Below are 16,787 nucleotides of genomic sequence, written 5' to 3'. Positions count from 1 at the left end.
TGGGTAAGTGATGGTAGAGCAAAGATGACGATACATTCCCACCTGCAAACATCAGTTAAGAAACTGACACTTAATGTTCTGTAGAGATTAGGTAGCCACTCTTTCATTTGGAGTAGAGGCCCAAAACTTGGAGAGCACAGCTGTCACATGCAGAATGAACACATCAGGTACCATCAAGGTGATGTGAATTATTAATACTTTGTACCATCAGGAACCTTGCATTGTTTGCAAAGCCACATGCTTTGGCTGCCTGCTGTTCTCTGCCAAGGGGAAAAGAGACAAATTCTACTGTTCTGAGGTAAAGTGCATTTGTGAACTCTATAAGGCCACTGTGCACTCCAAGCTACAAAAATGTTGTAAATGTTCCCTGGAAAGAGAAACGTAAAGTTGGCATTATGGTTCTGGTCCTGCACTGCAGTAGTGGCTGCAGCATGTGGAGCATTTCTGTTGTGATTTTCTTAATAAATTGGAACCTTATGCATTTCCCTTTGGCTACAGTACATGAAAGAGAATTGATTTATGAAGATCTTTGGTAAATAGGGCCTGAGGGTTCTCAACAAGCTTTTCCTGATTCTGCCCCGTAGGCCTTCTTCATGCTGGCCTATAATGCTGAACACCTTGCAAAATGGTCACCAGAGCTTTAAACTGGATACACAATACTTTCTTCTACAACACTAAACTTAAATACCCCAAAATCTAGGAACACCAAAAACTACTGTAATTTAAATATTTTAGAAATTAACCAACAAAAAATAAAGCAATACATTGATGATTTTTTTAAATAGTGCAAAGAAAGAACTTTCTGGTTGCTATACATTGGATCCTCCACATAATTTGAACATGTGTGCCTGCAGTTTCTTGGGAGTGGTGTGCTGAATGCCACTTTCCTGCCCTCTATTCTGCACTTGCATGGAAAAGATCTTCCAGCAACAGCCCAGTCCCAAAGATGGTTCTGACTATTCAGTTGTACTCTGAGCTGTGCAGCCCGGTTGTAAATACTACATAACTGCTTTTTCAGCTGGCTTAATCAATTGTAATAACTGACATTCAGTTTAGAAATTTAAATTTACTTCTAAATAAACATAACAATAAAGAAATAAAAGTTTTAAGCCATTAGAAAACACATAAACAATTGAGTAAATTTTAGTTAACAATTCCAAGAATTATAAATTACTTGAATCCACTGCTTCTCACAGCAGTTTCTTTCCATAGCAGCTGGTTTGGTGGGCATGTTTCCCTGTGTCGCTATAGGAAAGTATAATTTGGTGCTCTGCTGCTGGACTCCATGAGAACCAGCGAGGACCTTTCAGGAAGTTCTAGATTTGTACTTTCATATAGGAAACCAAACTTCCTAATCGTTACCTGGGGAAATGCTGGTAATTACATAAAAAGTTGCTAGCTTTTCTCAGGAAATTTTAGACCATGATGCCAGATGCATATTTGAAGTATAGTACACAGTGCTGATATCATTTTGTTGTACCCTGATTGACAGCATAGAGTGTTTAGTCTCCAAACTTACTGCTTGGGAGAGTTTCACATTCCCCAATAAGGTGACCAACTGACTTGTGCCACAAAATACATTGGATGCCTTATTAGAATCAATTCAGCATCTGTAGCATTTAAACAATATGTGTTTAAACAATATGCATTGCACTGCTAAATTTTGCAGTCACATAGTTTCCCAGGATATGGTTCCACATGTGTATATTGCCTTAGTTGTCAGTCTTCATGTTTGCTGTCCAATAATAACTATTTTTAGCAATTAATTAGAGGGAAATTGAGGCCATACCCAATCCTATCCTCATCTGAATAAAATCTTTATAGATTTATTTACTAATCTAAATGTGCTGAGATCAGTTACAGAATCCATAATCTCATTCTCGATCAAGGGTCAAACCTGGATCTGGTTTACTTAGTTTATCTAATTCACTGTATGCACATAACTCTAATATTTTTCTCCTAATGAATACTCATAACTGTATTTTACTCTCAAACCTATCACTAAGTGACAAAAGTACAGAATAATTTATTTTCAATAGGATAAATAGGATACCCTGATAACTTGAAAGTATGGTGCTAGTCCTTACTCCTGGTTTTACAAAAACAGTTCAAGTTTCAGCAAGGTCAGGGAGATTAAACAGTTCTGCCACTAATTACCTCAATGGAAGAGATGTAAAATAGCCAATAGATTCATAATCACTGCATTACACTATTACACAAAATCCAGATAACACACAATGAGCCAGGCCTGTTGTCTCTGCTCGGTGACAGAAAAATAGTAAATGAAGTGAGTATTTACTTCCTTGTTGAAGTGACTTGGAATCATGGCATGCAATATTTTACCAATAGATTGTTTAAGGCAGCCCAATTCTAGCACCTCTATTTTTTTCCAATCTAACCCCAGTGTTAAACATTGTTATTTTATGAACGAGAAATCCATTTTGTATCATAATCATCCAAAAAATTGCCACCGTATTAGGTTCTTCAGAAACCTTTCAGTTGTGGCCTCATAGTAATGCTCAGCATGCAGGATATGTTTATACCTGAAAGTAGCAACCTCAAATGAAAAGAAGACTCTAAATGTTTGATGTTCTTAATGGATAAAATTCCCAAAGAGAGAAAGCAGATGAATCCAAAAGAACTAATGTATATATAGTGCCTTTTATTCTACAATATCCCCAAATAGTTTACAATTAATCAAGTAATTTCTGAAGTGTCATGTAGGAAACAGGAACATACTAAATAGGCAATTAGAGGGAAAAAGGGAAATGGAAAAAATTTGCTGACCAGATGAAACATAAATAAGACTTTTTTCAATTCCTGAAGTATAAGCAATAGGAAAGCAGAGAAAATCAAAAAATGTGCTTCTTAAATTATGAATAAGATACTAAGAGGGATCCTCAATGATTTATATTCTATGCTGTATAATTTACATCAAGTACCTATTATTTAAGGATTTTTTTTAATATATAAGAGCAGAATGTATTCTCATCCTTAATTTCATTGGGAAAATGGTACTAAGAATTTTGTTTTGAACCAGCATGTTGTAAATTGATGACTCCAGAGGAAGATGTGGATTAAGTGAGAGGGGCAACACAGAAGCTCAGGAACAGCAAAATATTTAAGTGAGGAGAAAAGTGGTAGACGAAATTTAATGCAAACAAACGTAAAGTTACTCGTGCTTTACAAAATTACACAACAACTTTCATTCTCCTTCCTAAGGATGAAGTTGAAAGAGATCTGGTAATCTAACATGCCCAATAGATTTCAAAGATAAGTGGGAAATTAATAAAAGCCTTAAAAGAATTGAAGATTCAGGCTGGGAATTGCAGTTTTGGGAATAAATATCAAGAATTCTTCAGAAAAATCAAAGAATAGTCTAAAGGTTATCAAAAATAATCTAAGGAGACATTTAGAAAAATGCATTGCGAACTCTATAGGTTACAAATGAACAAATGAATTAAGATAAGTGAAATAAAAACAAAGTGCTGGAACAACTCAGTAAATTAGGTAGCATCCATGGAAGGAGGAACAGTTGACATTTATCAAAGATTCTTCATCAGAAAATGGGAATGTGAGAAAGTGAGTTAGTCAGAGAAGATGGGGAGTGCAATGGATAGAACAAAAGAAATATCTGTAATAGGGTTTTTTGATTTTCGCTTAAGATAATTGCACTGATCTTCCTTATCAATGAAACCAATGGTCCCCCTGAGCTATCACAGACAAAATCTAATTTATGTATCACCTAATCCTTTTCTGGCTTCCTATTATATACAATGCAGGGTTTGATAAAAAACCAGTCATCTTCTAAATGCTCACCCTACCTACCTTAGGGATCTCCTTCAGTCTCATCCCTGTGCCCAAATCCACTACTTTTCCAATCATGTTCTACTACACCCCAGGTCTAGAACTTCCACTCTTAAGTTCTTTATTGATCCCTAGCTGCAGAATCGTTCTTAAAGCTTCCTCATTGACCTTATCCTTGATTACAAATCTCATATCTCGTCTTGTCCAATCCTAGTCTCCTGCAGGAAAAGACTGGAAGGTGAAGCTTAAGTTAATTTTACCAATGGCAATTGTATTTACAGTTTGTACAAAAGCACATACAACTCCTAATGTCCCCTTTGAGAACACCTCTGGTTTAATGTAGAACTTAAAAATTTGGCAAAATTATTGCTGCATCTTAGTCACAAATCGTAAACATTCAATTATTTTTGAAAAGTATTTTATTAGTGATTCAATAAAATAATTGTGTTTGCAAATTAATCCAAATGTCATCTAAAAGCCAAAATTAAACAATTTTAATAAAATTACATTTTGATTTTTTATATCATGTTTCTGTCAGCTAGAAGTAATTAGGAGAGATTCACCAATAAACAAGTTTATGATACATACCTGTAACTATTTGAAATCAGTTTTTCCTGAAAAACAATCTACAGAACTATTGAATGACTCATACAAACTTGGTTAAAAAAAATCACAAACTTAAGCCATAGAAATAACTAATCAAAACATTAGGTTATTTTGAGATTTTATTTACATAAGTCCAAAAATACTAGTGAGTAAAATCAAAGAAAATATTAAGATGTTTGTAATTATGTAAAGAGCAAGAGAACAATTCAGGTAGGAGTAGGTCTGACTAGAAATAAAAAAGGTAACCTCTGCTTAGAGATGGAGGAAATGGGTGTGGTTCTTTCCTTGTATTCCCTCACCTTGTTGCACTTCTGAAATGCATTACTTAACACTTCTCTGGATTGAGTTTCATTTGCCATTTTACTGTCCAACTCACCAAACTACCTTCCTCTTCATGAGGGGACAATGCTAACTAGAGGGCATAGGTTTAAGGTGAAAGGGGAAAGATTTAAAAGGGACCTGAGGGGCAACTTCTTCACGCAGAGGGTGGTGTGGTAATGGAATGAGCTGCCGGAGGATGTGGTTGAGGCAGGTACAATAACAACATTTAAAAGACACTTCCAGATAGGTACGTGAATAGGAAAGGTTTAGAGGGACATGGGCCAAATGCAGGCAAATGGGACAAGCTTAGATGAGCATCTTGGTCAGGCTGAAGGGCCTGTTTCCATGCTGTATTACTCTATGCCTCTATTGTTGAGGAAGAATGAGAAATGACTGGGATAAACTCAGTCCCTTGCTTGTTATATTAATGACATAGACTTAAACATATATGGGGCATGATTAAAAAAAAGTCTGCACATGATATAAAAATTAGCTTTCTGGTAATTGGTGAAGGTGAAAACTTTATGCTTCAGGAAGGTAGTTTGGTGAGTTGGACAGAAAAATGGCAAATGAAACTCAATCCAGAGAAGTGTTAAGTAATGCATTTCAGAAGTGCAACAAGGTGAGGGGATACAAAGTATGTAGTAAGATATTGTGTGGTGTGGAGAACCTTGGAATGTATGTTCATAAATAAAGATAGCAACACAGGTCAGTAAGTTTAAAGACACTTTCTTTTTTTAGACCAGGCATAGAATACAAGAGCAGGAAAGTTACACACGAAAGACACACGAGTTAGATACTGTGTTGTGTTCTGATCACCACATTACAGGAAAAACTTAATTGCATTGGAAAAGAAGCAGAGATTTATGAGGACGTTGCCAAGACTGGTACATTTTAGTAATGGGAAAGAACGGATATGCTCATATTGTTTTCCTTGGAACAGGTTCACAAGATCACAAGACAAGGGAGCAGAAGCAGGCCATTCGGCCCATCGAGTCTGCTCCAAGGAAAAGGGAAAAAAGAAATGAGAAATGGGGAATGGGAAAAAAAAACCTATTCTAATCCCAATTTCCAGCCTTATCCCCATATCCCTTGATATCCTGACTATTTAGATATCTATCTATCTCCTCCTTGAACGCCCCCCCACTGATCTGGCCTCCACTGCTGTACGTGGCAAGGAGTTCCACAAATTCCCCACCCTCTGGCTAAAGAAATTTCTCCTCATCTCTGTTTTGAAACTGTACCCTCTAATTCTAAGATTGTGCCCTCTGGTCCTGGACTCACCTGGTTAAACTGAGAGAATATTTAAGTATAAGATTATGAGAGTAAATAGGAAAGAGCTATTTTCCTTAGTAGAGGATTCAAAAGGCACAGTGCTGCAGCTGGTAGAGCTGCTGCCTTACAGCTCCAATGACTCAGGTTCAATTCTGACCTCTGGTTCTGTCTGTGTAGAATTTGCATGTTCTCCCTGTGATCACATGGGTTTCCCTCTGGCTTCCTTCCACATACACAGATGTGTGGGTTGGTGGGTTAATTACCCTTTATAAAATGCCAATCATGTGTTGGTGGGAGATAGAATCTGGGAGGAATTGTTGGGAATGTGGGATTAGTGTAAATGGGCGCTTGATGGTGTGGAGTCGGTGGGCCAAAGGGCTTGTTTCCATGCAGTATGACTCTAAAAACTAGGGGGCATTTGATAGGATCTGAGAGGCAATGAAGAAAGCTTTTTTGCTTAGAGGGGCTGTGACCTGCAGACCTGCATTAAGGGCTGGAAGATGGAATTGGTTTTTTTGACCGGCACAGACAGGATGGGTTAAAGTGGTCTTCTTTTGTTTCATAAATATGTGATTTAAGAAATCAGTCTATACTGCATTCTAGTTTTAAGTTTTAAAATAACACGCATACTATAGAATTCTAAACAAACTGTTACATTTTATTGTACAATAACACTGTACATTTATGTTGTGTTTATAAACAAAATAAGTATTTCTTTAATCCAGTTGATATAGTTCAGTATTCTGAAAGGTGAATGCAGAATGTGTTGTATGGTCACAAATAACCTTCATACTTTTATCAACCGGATTAACTTCCTCCAGAATTTGGAATGGAGCTGTTTGTTTAACAAACTCTGAATCACTGTCATTCATTTGATCAGTTGGAAGGTCATCTTCATCAAGAGTTTCATTATTACCATCCTCCCTTTTTGCACAGTCAGAACTAGCCGAGGACTCATTATTCAGAGATATTGGATCCTCTGCCTGTAGCACATCAAGGTCTGAGGCTGGCGTAACTGACTGACTTTCATTTTCAATCTCACTAATAAGCTTATTCCCATCAACGGGATTCATGCAGCTACTGTGAGATACCTGGTCCACCCCAGGCTTCAAAATTATTCCTGTTCCTTCTGATGAACTATGTAACTGTACATAATTATCAGAATTCCCTGACAGGATACCCAATTCATCTTGCTGACTAGATACAAATTCCACACCATTGTCTACCAAAGATATATCCTTTTCTGTTTTATCATCACTTGCAATAGATTCAGTAAAGCCGATTTCTTCTCCGTGTTGCTGAATATTTGATGGAGTACTGCAAGCTCCATTGTGATTCAGATCATGTGCATGAGAGCTGATTTCATCCTTCTCTTGTTGCTGAAACTATAAAATCAGAATTAATATTTATCTGAATTTGGACTTTAAAATAATAGCTAAATTTGTTTAAAAAATCATCACTGATCCATTTCAAATTTACAAGGCACTGTACAATTGCTGATTAAAGGAGGGAAGTGGTATATTTTAGTTTACATGTAATGGCTCCTTGGTAGCTGGTATCACATTGCTTTTTACAACATCTGTCTGTTGGCTTTGAGGACAGTTTTAGAAATAATGTAGTTGAAAACTTGTCATTGATAGTCACGTGACAATCAAAAACAGAAATTACACATTCCATTCACAAATACATTACCAAGAACACAAGCTGAATACAAATCTGGAATGCACTGACAAAAAAGGAGCTAGAAGAAGAATCAGTTGCATCTTACAAAATAGAACTGGATACAGACTTGAAAAGAAAAAATCAGTTGCAAAGTGGATAAAAACGGGGGAACAGGACTAATTTGAAAGGTCTTCCAACACTGGCTGGGAATTTGTGAGGAAAACAAGGTGACACTATCAGTAATTGTCTTTATAAGAGAGCTAATATGATACAATTTCTGGACTACACACATCCTTGTAAATGTGGAGAACCATAAGTTCCCATCAATGATTCCCTGCTTTTACCCAGCGTGCTTTGTTAGAGCTTTCTCCAGTATAGTCTGTGAACTGGCTGGGACTTAAAGTGTCTGGGAAATATTCTTGCTGATAAAACAATATTATGCTTTGTTATATGAGGTGTAACTATTATATTTGAATGTGCTACAAAAATTAATGGCTTAACAAGCTCCAAGGATCTTAAAAACTTTTATAAGTTGGATTGTTTCAAAGTTCCCACTTTATAAGAGAAAATAAGAAACAGAAAGGGTAAGTCTTTCAACCCCCTTGTACCTGCTCTACCATTCAATAAAATCATGGCAGATCTGTTAACTCAATTTCCCATACCCACCTCATATGCTCAAAATATCTCAAAAGGCATCAATCTTGGAATATAGTCAGGGACTGAACCTCCTACAGCCCTCTTAGACATTGACTTCCACAAATTCACCACCCTTTAGCTGAAGAAATTATTATTCACCTCTGTCTTAAGTGGCCAAGCCCTCATTTTAAGACTGAGACACCACAGCCAAGTAAACAGCAACTCCGTATCTACCCTGTCAAACCGCTTAAGAATTTGTGTTTCAAAAGATATGTGATTTTTTTAAAGTTAATGTTATTTTCTCTTCCTGCTTTATCTGATGTGAATGCCCCAATCTTCTTATTGTTTCCAGCAAAATATTACGAAACTGAAATAAAAATGAGTGCCTTTTACTTCTTGGTTTGCTAATAATAAGAACTTATCAATGTGACTGTCTTCTTAGCCTTCTTGAAGACACGAAATGTTGCTGAGGCCACAGAGCCCCATAAACTTATTCCTGACGGCAATTGACGTAAGCGAACATGAAATCTATGTTACAGGGATTACAATTCTTTGTGGGCTTCTCTCCTTGTGGCAGTGCCATCACTTCACTGTTGGCCAAAAATTCTGGGTCATTATGTTCTTAATTAGATCTATTGCTACTTCACACAAATATAAAACACCCAATTCTTACACAATTCCACATGACCCGTTTTTCTTCCAGCAACAATGATTTTTGATTTCTCTATAGAAAACCAAGTGATTATGGATGACAAGGCATGCAGCCAGTGTGAGTGACCTAACAATGCTAAATGTTTTGAGAAAGCTTCTGCCTCCGGAAATGGAATTATTAAGAGAATTAGTAGCTGACCATGCAAACCTATAACAACCCAGGTTAGATCCTAGATTACACTGTGCTGAATGTGATTAATTAAGTGGTAGAATACACCTAAAATTTTCCTTGGTTCAAAGTAGGAAAACCAGCTCCTAATCACAATCTTCTTTGTAAGATCATGTGCTTGGATGTCCATGAGTATGCAATCACATTTAGCTTTCATACTCTGCAATCAAGCCACCTAAAAATTACTGTGCAGGTACACACAAAAATGATGGGCACCTAAATGAGATATTAAAGGAAAACCAAGACTCAATTTTGAGCAGAAATGAAAGAGTGAAAAAGTTGTTGAAGAATGGAGAATGCTGGAAGTAAAACAAAAACCTTTGAACTTGAAATGGAGCAATCTATTTCTGCCCTGTGAAATAATTTCCAAAGCCTTTCTGTGAAGTTTTTGACAGTGGGTGGAAAGGTAGGGGCAGAGATTTGTGAATGCTGGAATTTTCTTTCTTACATAACTTACCTTTGAGTAAATGACAAGGCCACTTTCACTGACTTCTGACACTCTCAACACTGCTGAACACTTTTCAGCTGGGTCAGCGGGGACTGAATCCTTCAAGGAAGTACTCAGGAATTGATCAGCATTTTCTGAAGTTACAAACAACTTTTTCTAAATGGAAAGAACAATTCATGTTCACATGATTAACAGAGAACACCTGACAAATGCAGAGATAGTTAAATATAAATTTGCCTTTACAAAATAATTTTCTTGGAACAAAACTTAGTGACTCAAGTCCAACACAATTAATTTCCTACAAACTTCTGAATTCCTATTACCATTATAAAGTCCACACTGGGTCCTGTATAAATGATTACTAAATGAAAATGTGCTTTGGTTCCTTGTGACAATAGATGAGTAAAGCCAGTAGTCTATAATCTTACACCATACACATAAAGGCAAACTTAATACTGTGATAATAAACTTCTGTATCAAATGCACCCCTAATATTTCTGTGATGTGCAATGTTGGTTGCATATTCAACATCATAGGGATATTTCAGGAGAAAGAAAAAGCAGTGTTGAATCACAGCATTAAATCACTGTTTTTCTGTTCATCAGAATCCACCTCTGAAACTACTAAGGTGAAACAATCATATAATTTGGTTTCAAAAAATTATTATTTAAAATTGATTCAGTTATTTTAACATCTGACACAATAGATGTTGCAATGTGGCTCAGTTCAAGTTGTTTACTGTTTCGAGATTGCTCCTAAATGGAATCTTTATATCTAATTTATATAAGCGACATTATTTTCTCATTCCAACATTGACTTCTCCGTTTTTGAGTTCCTGCACAGTACTAGGAAAACAACGCTCAATCCCAGCTTCAGAAGCAGCATTCTATCAATGCAGGGTACTCATGAATTATGTGATATGGAAGGCAATTTCAATATTTTTTATCAACACTAGTTATCAATTAGATGTGTGTCAAATACATCTGTAAGGATAAAATTACCATATTACTGGACTCTGTGATCAAATAACACCTCAGGAACACACACTGATTTTTCTTTTAGTAAACACATTATTCCATTGTGCATTATCTCCACCAAGTTACTGTTTTTATTTTATCTTTAGGTACTTGTAGACAGTGTTCAACTTTTAATAACCCAACTACAGGTTTGTCCCCAAAAGTAAGCAACCTCACTGATTTAAAATGTTTTCAGTAAAAAAGAGTCAGGTCACTGAAAAGATTAAAGAGGGAAAGCATAAAACTTCACGTACAGCCATGTTTTTATGACAGGTGACTTTTTGGATTGGAAAAGTTACCTGCAATGAGTTGTGTGTATGTCCAGCGCAAAAGCTTTGCCACAAGCCTCGACTCTCAGCTAACTTTATTAACACTACTGCTGCATTGTCTTTTGATATGTTAAGTATGCTTTCTCTAGTATCCAGCTGATGTTCGGCAGGAAACTGAATAATTAAGGAATACAAGATATCTGAGTCTGTTGTCCCAAACATGATGTTATAGTCGTGGGTATGAATAACAGATTTCAAACTATTTTCATTGATATTTCTCACTTTTAGTATAAATGTAACAGTGCTTTCATTCTGATGGTAATGGAAATCTGGACACACAGGTTCATTTTCCTTTAAAGAGTATTCTGAGCAGAATTTGGTATTTTCAGATGAATTTACTTGTGGATGCTCATTTATTTGTCCATCTATAGTACTACTGCACTGCTTTTCCAAAGACCCATGAAAACTTTGATCATTAGAAGCTACTGCACTTTCCTCAGGGAGGTTCTTCTGCCCTTCAGAATCCACTTCTGAAACAATTTGGGGAGAAACAATCACATCACTCGGTTTCAGAAAATGATTACTTGAAATCGAAGTAGTTACTTTAACACCTGATGAGATAGATTTTGTAATGTGGCTGAGTCCAAGGTGTTCATTCGTTTGAGATTGCTCCCAATTAGAATCTTTACGCCCATCTTCATAATTTATACAAGCAATATTGCTTTCTCCATTTTTCTGATGGGAATCTCCTTCAGACTGATATAATTCTGGTTTCAGTGGTGACTGGTCATTCTCCGTGGAATCACTGTCCTTCCCTTCTGGCTCAAAATCACAACTGTGATATTTTTCCATTTCTGGGACTTGTTTTGCAGGAACAACAGGCAACGTAACCACAAGCTGTCTCTTGGATTTGTTAAATTTAGCTGACCCCTGATTTTCATCTACCGGATATGGCAGGGTCAAATCAAGCTTGTAAGCTGGTTTCTGCGACTCTAAGCATAACAACTTTTCGGTTACATCCAAACAAGCATTCTCGGCAGAATTAAGCAGAGGGAGGTCGATAGTAACTACCAGTTCTTTAGGTCTGGTGCTGGGGGCAGCATCACGGGCATATCGATAATCCTGCATGTCAAAAGTTGATCGATAAACAATGGAGTATTTAGGTTGGGTAAATTTGTTCTCTTGCATTTTCTTATTTTTGTCCTTCCCAGCAGCGTTTGATCTTTCAGCCGTACTTTGATCCTTGATATCACTTCGAGAGGCATTTTCTGATTTTGGAAGATCGTAGGGATAAGGAAACCTTAAAGGACTGTCTTCTTCTGGAAGTTCCTTAGGGCCACCAGGCAGTGGTTTGCGGATAACAGTGGCATGGGGCATCCCCTTGTATTTTAGTTTCAAAGTCTTAACGTTTCTCAAATCCAGCTTTGCACTTAGTTGCTTCTCTATCGCGTCCAATGAAATTTCATCCACCATTTTTCTAAACCTCTCATTCCTTTCAGCCATGTACAGAGTGTCCGGGTGAAACACCACATCATAAATCAGGTGCTTTTTGCCGCCTGCACCCAGATCCTCCCTCCCAGGCGTGAGGCTATAGGGCAGAGACCAATGCTGCCCCAGTGCCCCGTCGTTGCCTTTCCTGGGTTTGCAAACGGGCTTATTGATCAGATCGTTGCTGCAGACGTTGATGAAACATTTCTTGTCACCGTTGACGCTGGTTTTCAGGACATGGCCCGGGATGGGGTGCACGAACTTCACGTCCACTCCCCTTTCCTTCTCCAGCTGGGTGATCTCCTCTTCGTACTTTTTCTTATTTTCCGGTTTGGAGATTTCCTCCGCGTATTCCGACAGCATTTTTCTAAACTTCTCATCTTTCAGCGCTGCCGAGAAACGGTCCACTTCTTCGCGGGTCAACTCCAGCTCCTCCAGCTTGGAGGCCGACGCCATGCTGGGCAGGGAGTGCAGCGGCCTCAGCGCGGAGCCATCCGCCACCCGTCGCGCGCTGGTGACGTCAGGCGCTACAAATACTTCATCGGAATCACTTCTTCCAACTCCGAAGTTGTTAACGGGTTTAATTTTTTTTTTCCAAATTCTTTTAAAAAGATCGAAGGTTCACAGCGTTGCTCTTTCAGGTCTTCAAAATGTACGGCGCCGGTGGGTTTAATTTGTTAGCGCGGAAGACGACAGGGACACCGTGGTGTGTGATGCGCTCAGGTTGCCATGGAGAAGACGCCAAACAAACGCTCGGTGGCGGCGTGGGCCGGGACTCCCCGCAGGGAAGAAGCTGCTTCCACTGCACCCTTCATACATTGCCAAATGCACGCCCAACAGTGACACAGTTGTTGCCTCCAACAGAGAACTTCTGTGTCCTAGAGGTTAAGGTCGTGTTGTAGCTTTGGGGCGCTATATTGGTTTCTTTACTTAGAAAGTGTGCGCCTGGCTCTGCACCGCGATGATGAGGGGACAGGATCACTGATTCTAGCTGGTAATCAAGCTTTAAATCGCACCTTCTCCCCTCAAATAGTTTACCGCAGATACAATGGGTTAGGCAATAGGCTTATCTGCCTGACCTTAGGGAAAAGGAACTCGACAGAGCCCAGCACAAAATAACTGAATTTACGGCAAGGAAAATGATACCCAAGCGGATTGGTATTGGTTTATTATTGTCACTTGTACCGAGGTACAGTGAAAAACTTGTCTTACAAACCGATCTTACAGGTCAATTCATTACACAGTGCAGTTACATCAATTTAGTACAGAGTTCATTGATGTAGTACAGGTAAAAAAAAAACAACAGTTCAGAGTAAAGTGTCACAGCTACAGAGAAAATGCAGTGCAATAAGGTGCAAGGTCACAACAAGGTAGATCGTGAGGTCATGAGGTCATTGTCCATCCCATTGTATAAGGGAACTGTTCAATAGTCTTACTACTGTGGGGTAGAAGCTGTCCTTAGGCTCCTGTATCTTCTACCCGATGGAAGAGGAGAGAAGAGAGAATGTCCCGGGTAGGTGGGGTCTTTGATTATGCTGGCTGCTACACTAAGACAACGAGAGGTAAAGGAGGGAAGGCTGGTGTCCGTGATGCGCTGGGCTGTGTCCACAACTCTCTGCAGCTTCTTGCGGTCTTGGGCAGAGCAGTTGCCATACCAAGCCGTGATACATCCTGATAGGATGCTTTCTATGGTGCATTGGTAAAAGTTGGTGAGAAGCAAAGGAGACAAACCAAATTTCTTTAGCCTCCTGAGGAAGTAGAGGCGCTGGTGAGCTTTCTTGGCCGTGGCATCCACGTGGTTTGTCCAGGACAGGTTGTTGGTGATTTTCACTCCCAGGAAGTTGAAGCTGTCAACCCTCTCGACCTCAGCACCATTGATGTAGACAGGTGCATGTACACCGCCCCCTCTCCTGAAGTCAATGACCAGCTCTTTAGTTTTGTTGACATTGAGGGAAAGGTTGTTGTCATGACACCATTCCACTAAGCTCTCTATCTCCTTCCTGTACTCCGACTCATCACTGTTTGAGATACGGCCTACAACGGTGGTATCATCTGCAAACTTGTAGATGGAGTTAGAGCAGAATCTGGCCACACAGTCATGAGTGTATAGGGAGTAAAGGGCTGAGGATGCAGCCTTGAATTGCACCAGTGTTGAGAATAATCGTGCCGGAGGAATTGCTTCCTATCCTCACTGATTGCGGTCTGTTTGTTAGAAAGTCAAGGATCCAGTTACAGAGGGAGATGTTGAGTCCTAGGTCTCGGAGTTTGGTGACAAGCTTGCTTGGTATTATTGTATTGAAGGCAGAGCTGTAGTCAATAAACAATAGTCTAACGTAAGTGTCTTTACTGTCCAGATGCTCCAGAGCTGAGTGAAGGGCCAGGGAGATGGCATCCGCTGTAGACCTGTTTTGGCGATAGGCGAATTGCAATGGGTCCAGGTTGTCTGGTAGGCTGGAGTTGATGCGTGCCATGACCAACCTCTCAAAGCACTTCATGATGGTGGATGTCAGAGCCACTGGTCGGTAGTCATTGAGGCATGTTACCTTGCTTTTCTTTGGTACCGGAATGATAGTGGTCTTCTTAAATTGGCATATGATAATCATTCTTTCAGCAGCTGTGGTCAGCCTATAAGATAATTTCATGAATAAATCTTCGTTTATCCCCATGACTAGCAGATGACCTTAAAACAACAGCTGCCGTGTTCCTTTATTTTGGACAGTTGGTTCACTTACTCAGCAGGTTCCCTTCAATATCCTGAAATTCCATCAAATGATCCAGTTTTAAATTGCTGCTGTATACTTTGGAATCATAAGTTGAATCTTCCAGTACTTATTTCAATGTTATTTGGGGGAGTCAGATTGAGTGACTGTTGTTCAAAATGTTCCAGATAGCCTACCTCACAATCAAATCTCCAAAAACAAAGGTTGTTCAGTATTAATATTTCACATAATGTTCATATAATTAAAGTTATTCAAAACCATGCCAGATCCTTGTATCAAAGTTGAGCGAGCTAGGGCTTTTCTCTTTGGAGAGAAGGAGGATGAGAGGTGACTTGATAGAGATGTATAAGATGATAAGAGGCATAGATCAATAGACAGTCGGAGACTTTTTCCCAGGGCGACAATGGCTAACATGAGGGGACATAATTTTAAGGTGATTGGAGGAAGGTACAAGTGGGGATGTCAGCGGTAAGTTTTTTTTTACGCAGAGTGGTGGGTGCTTGGAACGCACTGCCAGCAGAGGTTGTGGGGGCAGATACATTAGAAACATTTAAGAAGCTCTTGGACACATGAATGATAGAAAAATAGGGGGCTATGTGAGAGGGAAGGGCTAGATGGATCTTGGAGCAGGATAAAATGTTAGCACAACATTGCAGGCCAAAGGGCCTGTACTGTGCTGTAGTGTTCTATGTTCTAAATACTTCTTCCAGAGAATTATTCTCTTCTGCCAATGGTTGGTGCATGAGTTTCACCCGCATTTTTTAATCCAGATCACTAGATTTCAGGGAGAATTTTGATCTAGTTCACTATGGGATTGCACAGGAATATGCTGTTCAACAGGTAAAGTTAAAAGTAAAATGACCATTGTTTCTACACCAGCAACCCACCATCATCTGTAAGGAGTTTGTATGTTTTCCCCGTGTCTGCGTGGGTTTCCTCCAGGTGCTCCGGTTTCCTCCCACGTTCCAAAGACGGACGGGTGAGGAAGTTGTGGGCATGCTATGTTGGCACTGGAAGCGTGGTGACACTTGTGGGCTGCCCCCAGAACACTCTACGCAAAGACGTATTTCACTGAGTGTTTCAGTGTACATGTGACTAATAAAGATATCTTATCTGGGACTTTTCAGTGAAGCTTGTCTTTGTGCATTCTAAAAAGTCACAAAAATATAGTGTAGTCTCACTGTTTTAGAAGATGTAGTCTGACCATCTTGGCAGCCATTTTCAGCTTAACAGTAATTTTTAGAATGCATTTTAGCACAAAAGATTTTTCAGTTTTCAGTCCAACTTGCTTTCAGTGCACTTTGAGTTCTCAAGATGTAGTTTAGAAAATATTGCACCAGGAACAAGATCCACCCACAAATTAGCTTCACCTCTAGTAAACTAATGACTATTCAGTTTCTAATAATTTCACTCATTTGCAGATTTTCAATAAGGCTCCAAAATTAGCATGCATCTTTTGGGTAGTAGTATACTAAAATATACATTCTGAAAAGCCTTACAACCTTTCAATTTACTAAGGAACTATTGTACTGACACCTAACTAGAAAATTGTTTTGTGTGTTTAAGTAACTAATTTAAAATCTGTCTAACAAAATGTTGGATTGGCTATAAAAATGGCTGCCTAACTAGTTCCAGTACTTAATAGCACTTACCAATGAC

General features: G+C 38.9%; 1 protein-coding gene across 1 annotated transcript; it reads right to left on the bottom strand.

Moving 5' to 3' along the window:
• Positions 1-4,792: 4,792 nt before the first annotated feature.
• On the bottom strand, positions 4,793-12,915 carry dnaaf2 (dynein axonemal assembly factor 2). Its single transcript, XM_052019377.1, has 3 exons — positions 10,951-12,915; positions 9,645-9,791; positions 4,793-7,394 (listed from the first exon to the last, which is right to left on the bottom strand). Exons 1-3 carry the CDS (start codon positions 12,862-12,864, stop codon positions 6,726-6,728), a joined length of 2,730 nt encoding a protein of 909 aa, XP_051875337.1. The 5' UTR covers positions 12,865-12,915; the 3' UTR covers positions 4,793-6,725.
• Positions 12,916-16,787: the final 3,872 nt, after the last annotated feature.

Source organism: Pristis pectinata, chromosome 1, assembly GCF_009764475.1.
Source record: "Pristis pectinata isolate sPriPec2 chromosome 1, sPriPec2.1.pri, whole genome shotgun sequence".
Taxonomy (NCBI): Eukaryota; Metazoa; Chordata; class Chondrichthyes; order Rhinopristiformes; family Pristidae; genus Pristis; species Pristis pectinata.
This window is presented reverse-complemented; position numbering and strand designations above follow the sequence as displayed.

Excerpts from the sequence above, each read along its gene's own strand:
- dnaaf2 (XM_052019377.1), bottom strand. The coding sequence starts at position 12,864 with ATGGCGTCGGCCTCCAAGCTGGAGGAGCTGGAGTTGACCCGCGAAGAA. Across the intron at positions 9,792-10,950 it reads ATACACACAACTCATTGCAG|AAAAAGTTGTTTGTAACTTC; the intron begins GTAACTTTTCCA and ends CTTTCCATTTAG. Across the intron at positions 7,395-9,644 it reads GCCTTGTCATTTACTCAAAG|TTTCAGCAACAAGAGAAGGA; the intron begins GTAAGTTATGTA and ends CTGATTTTATAG.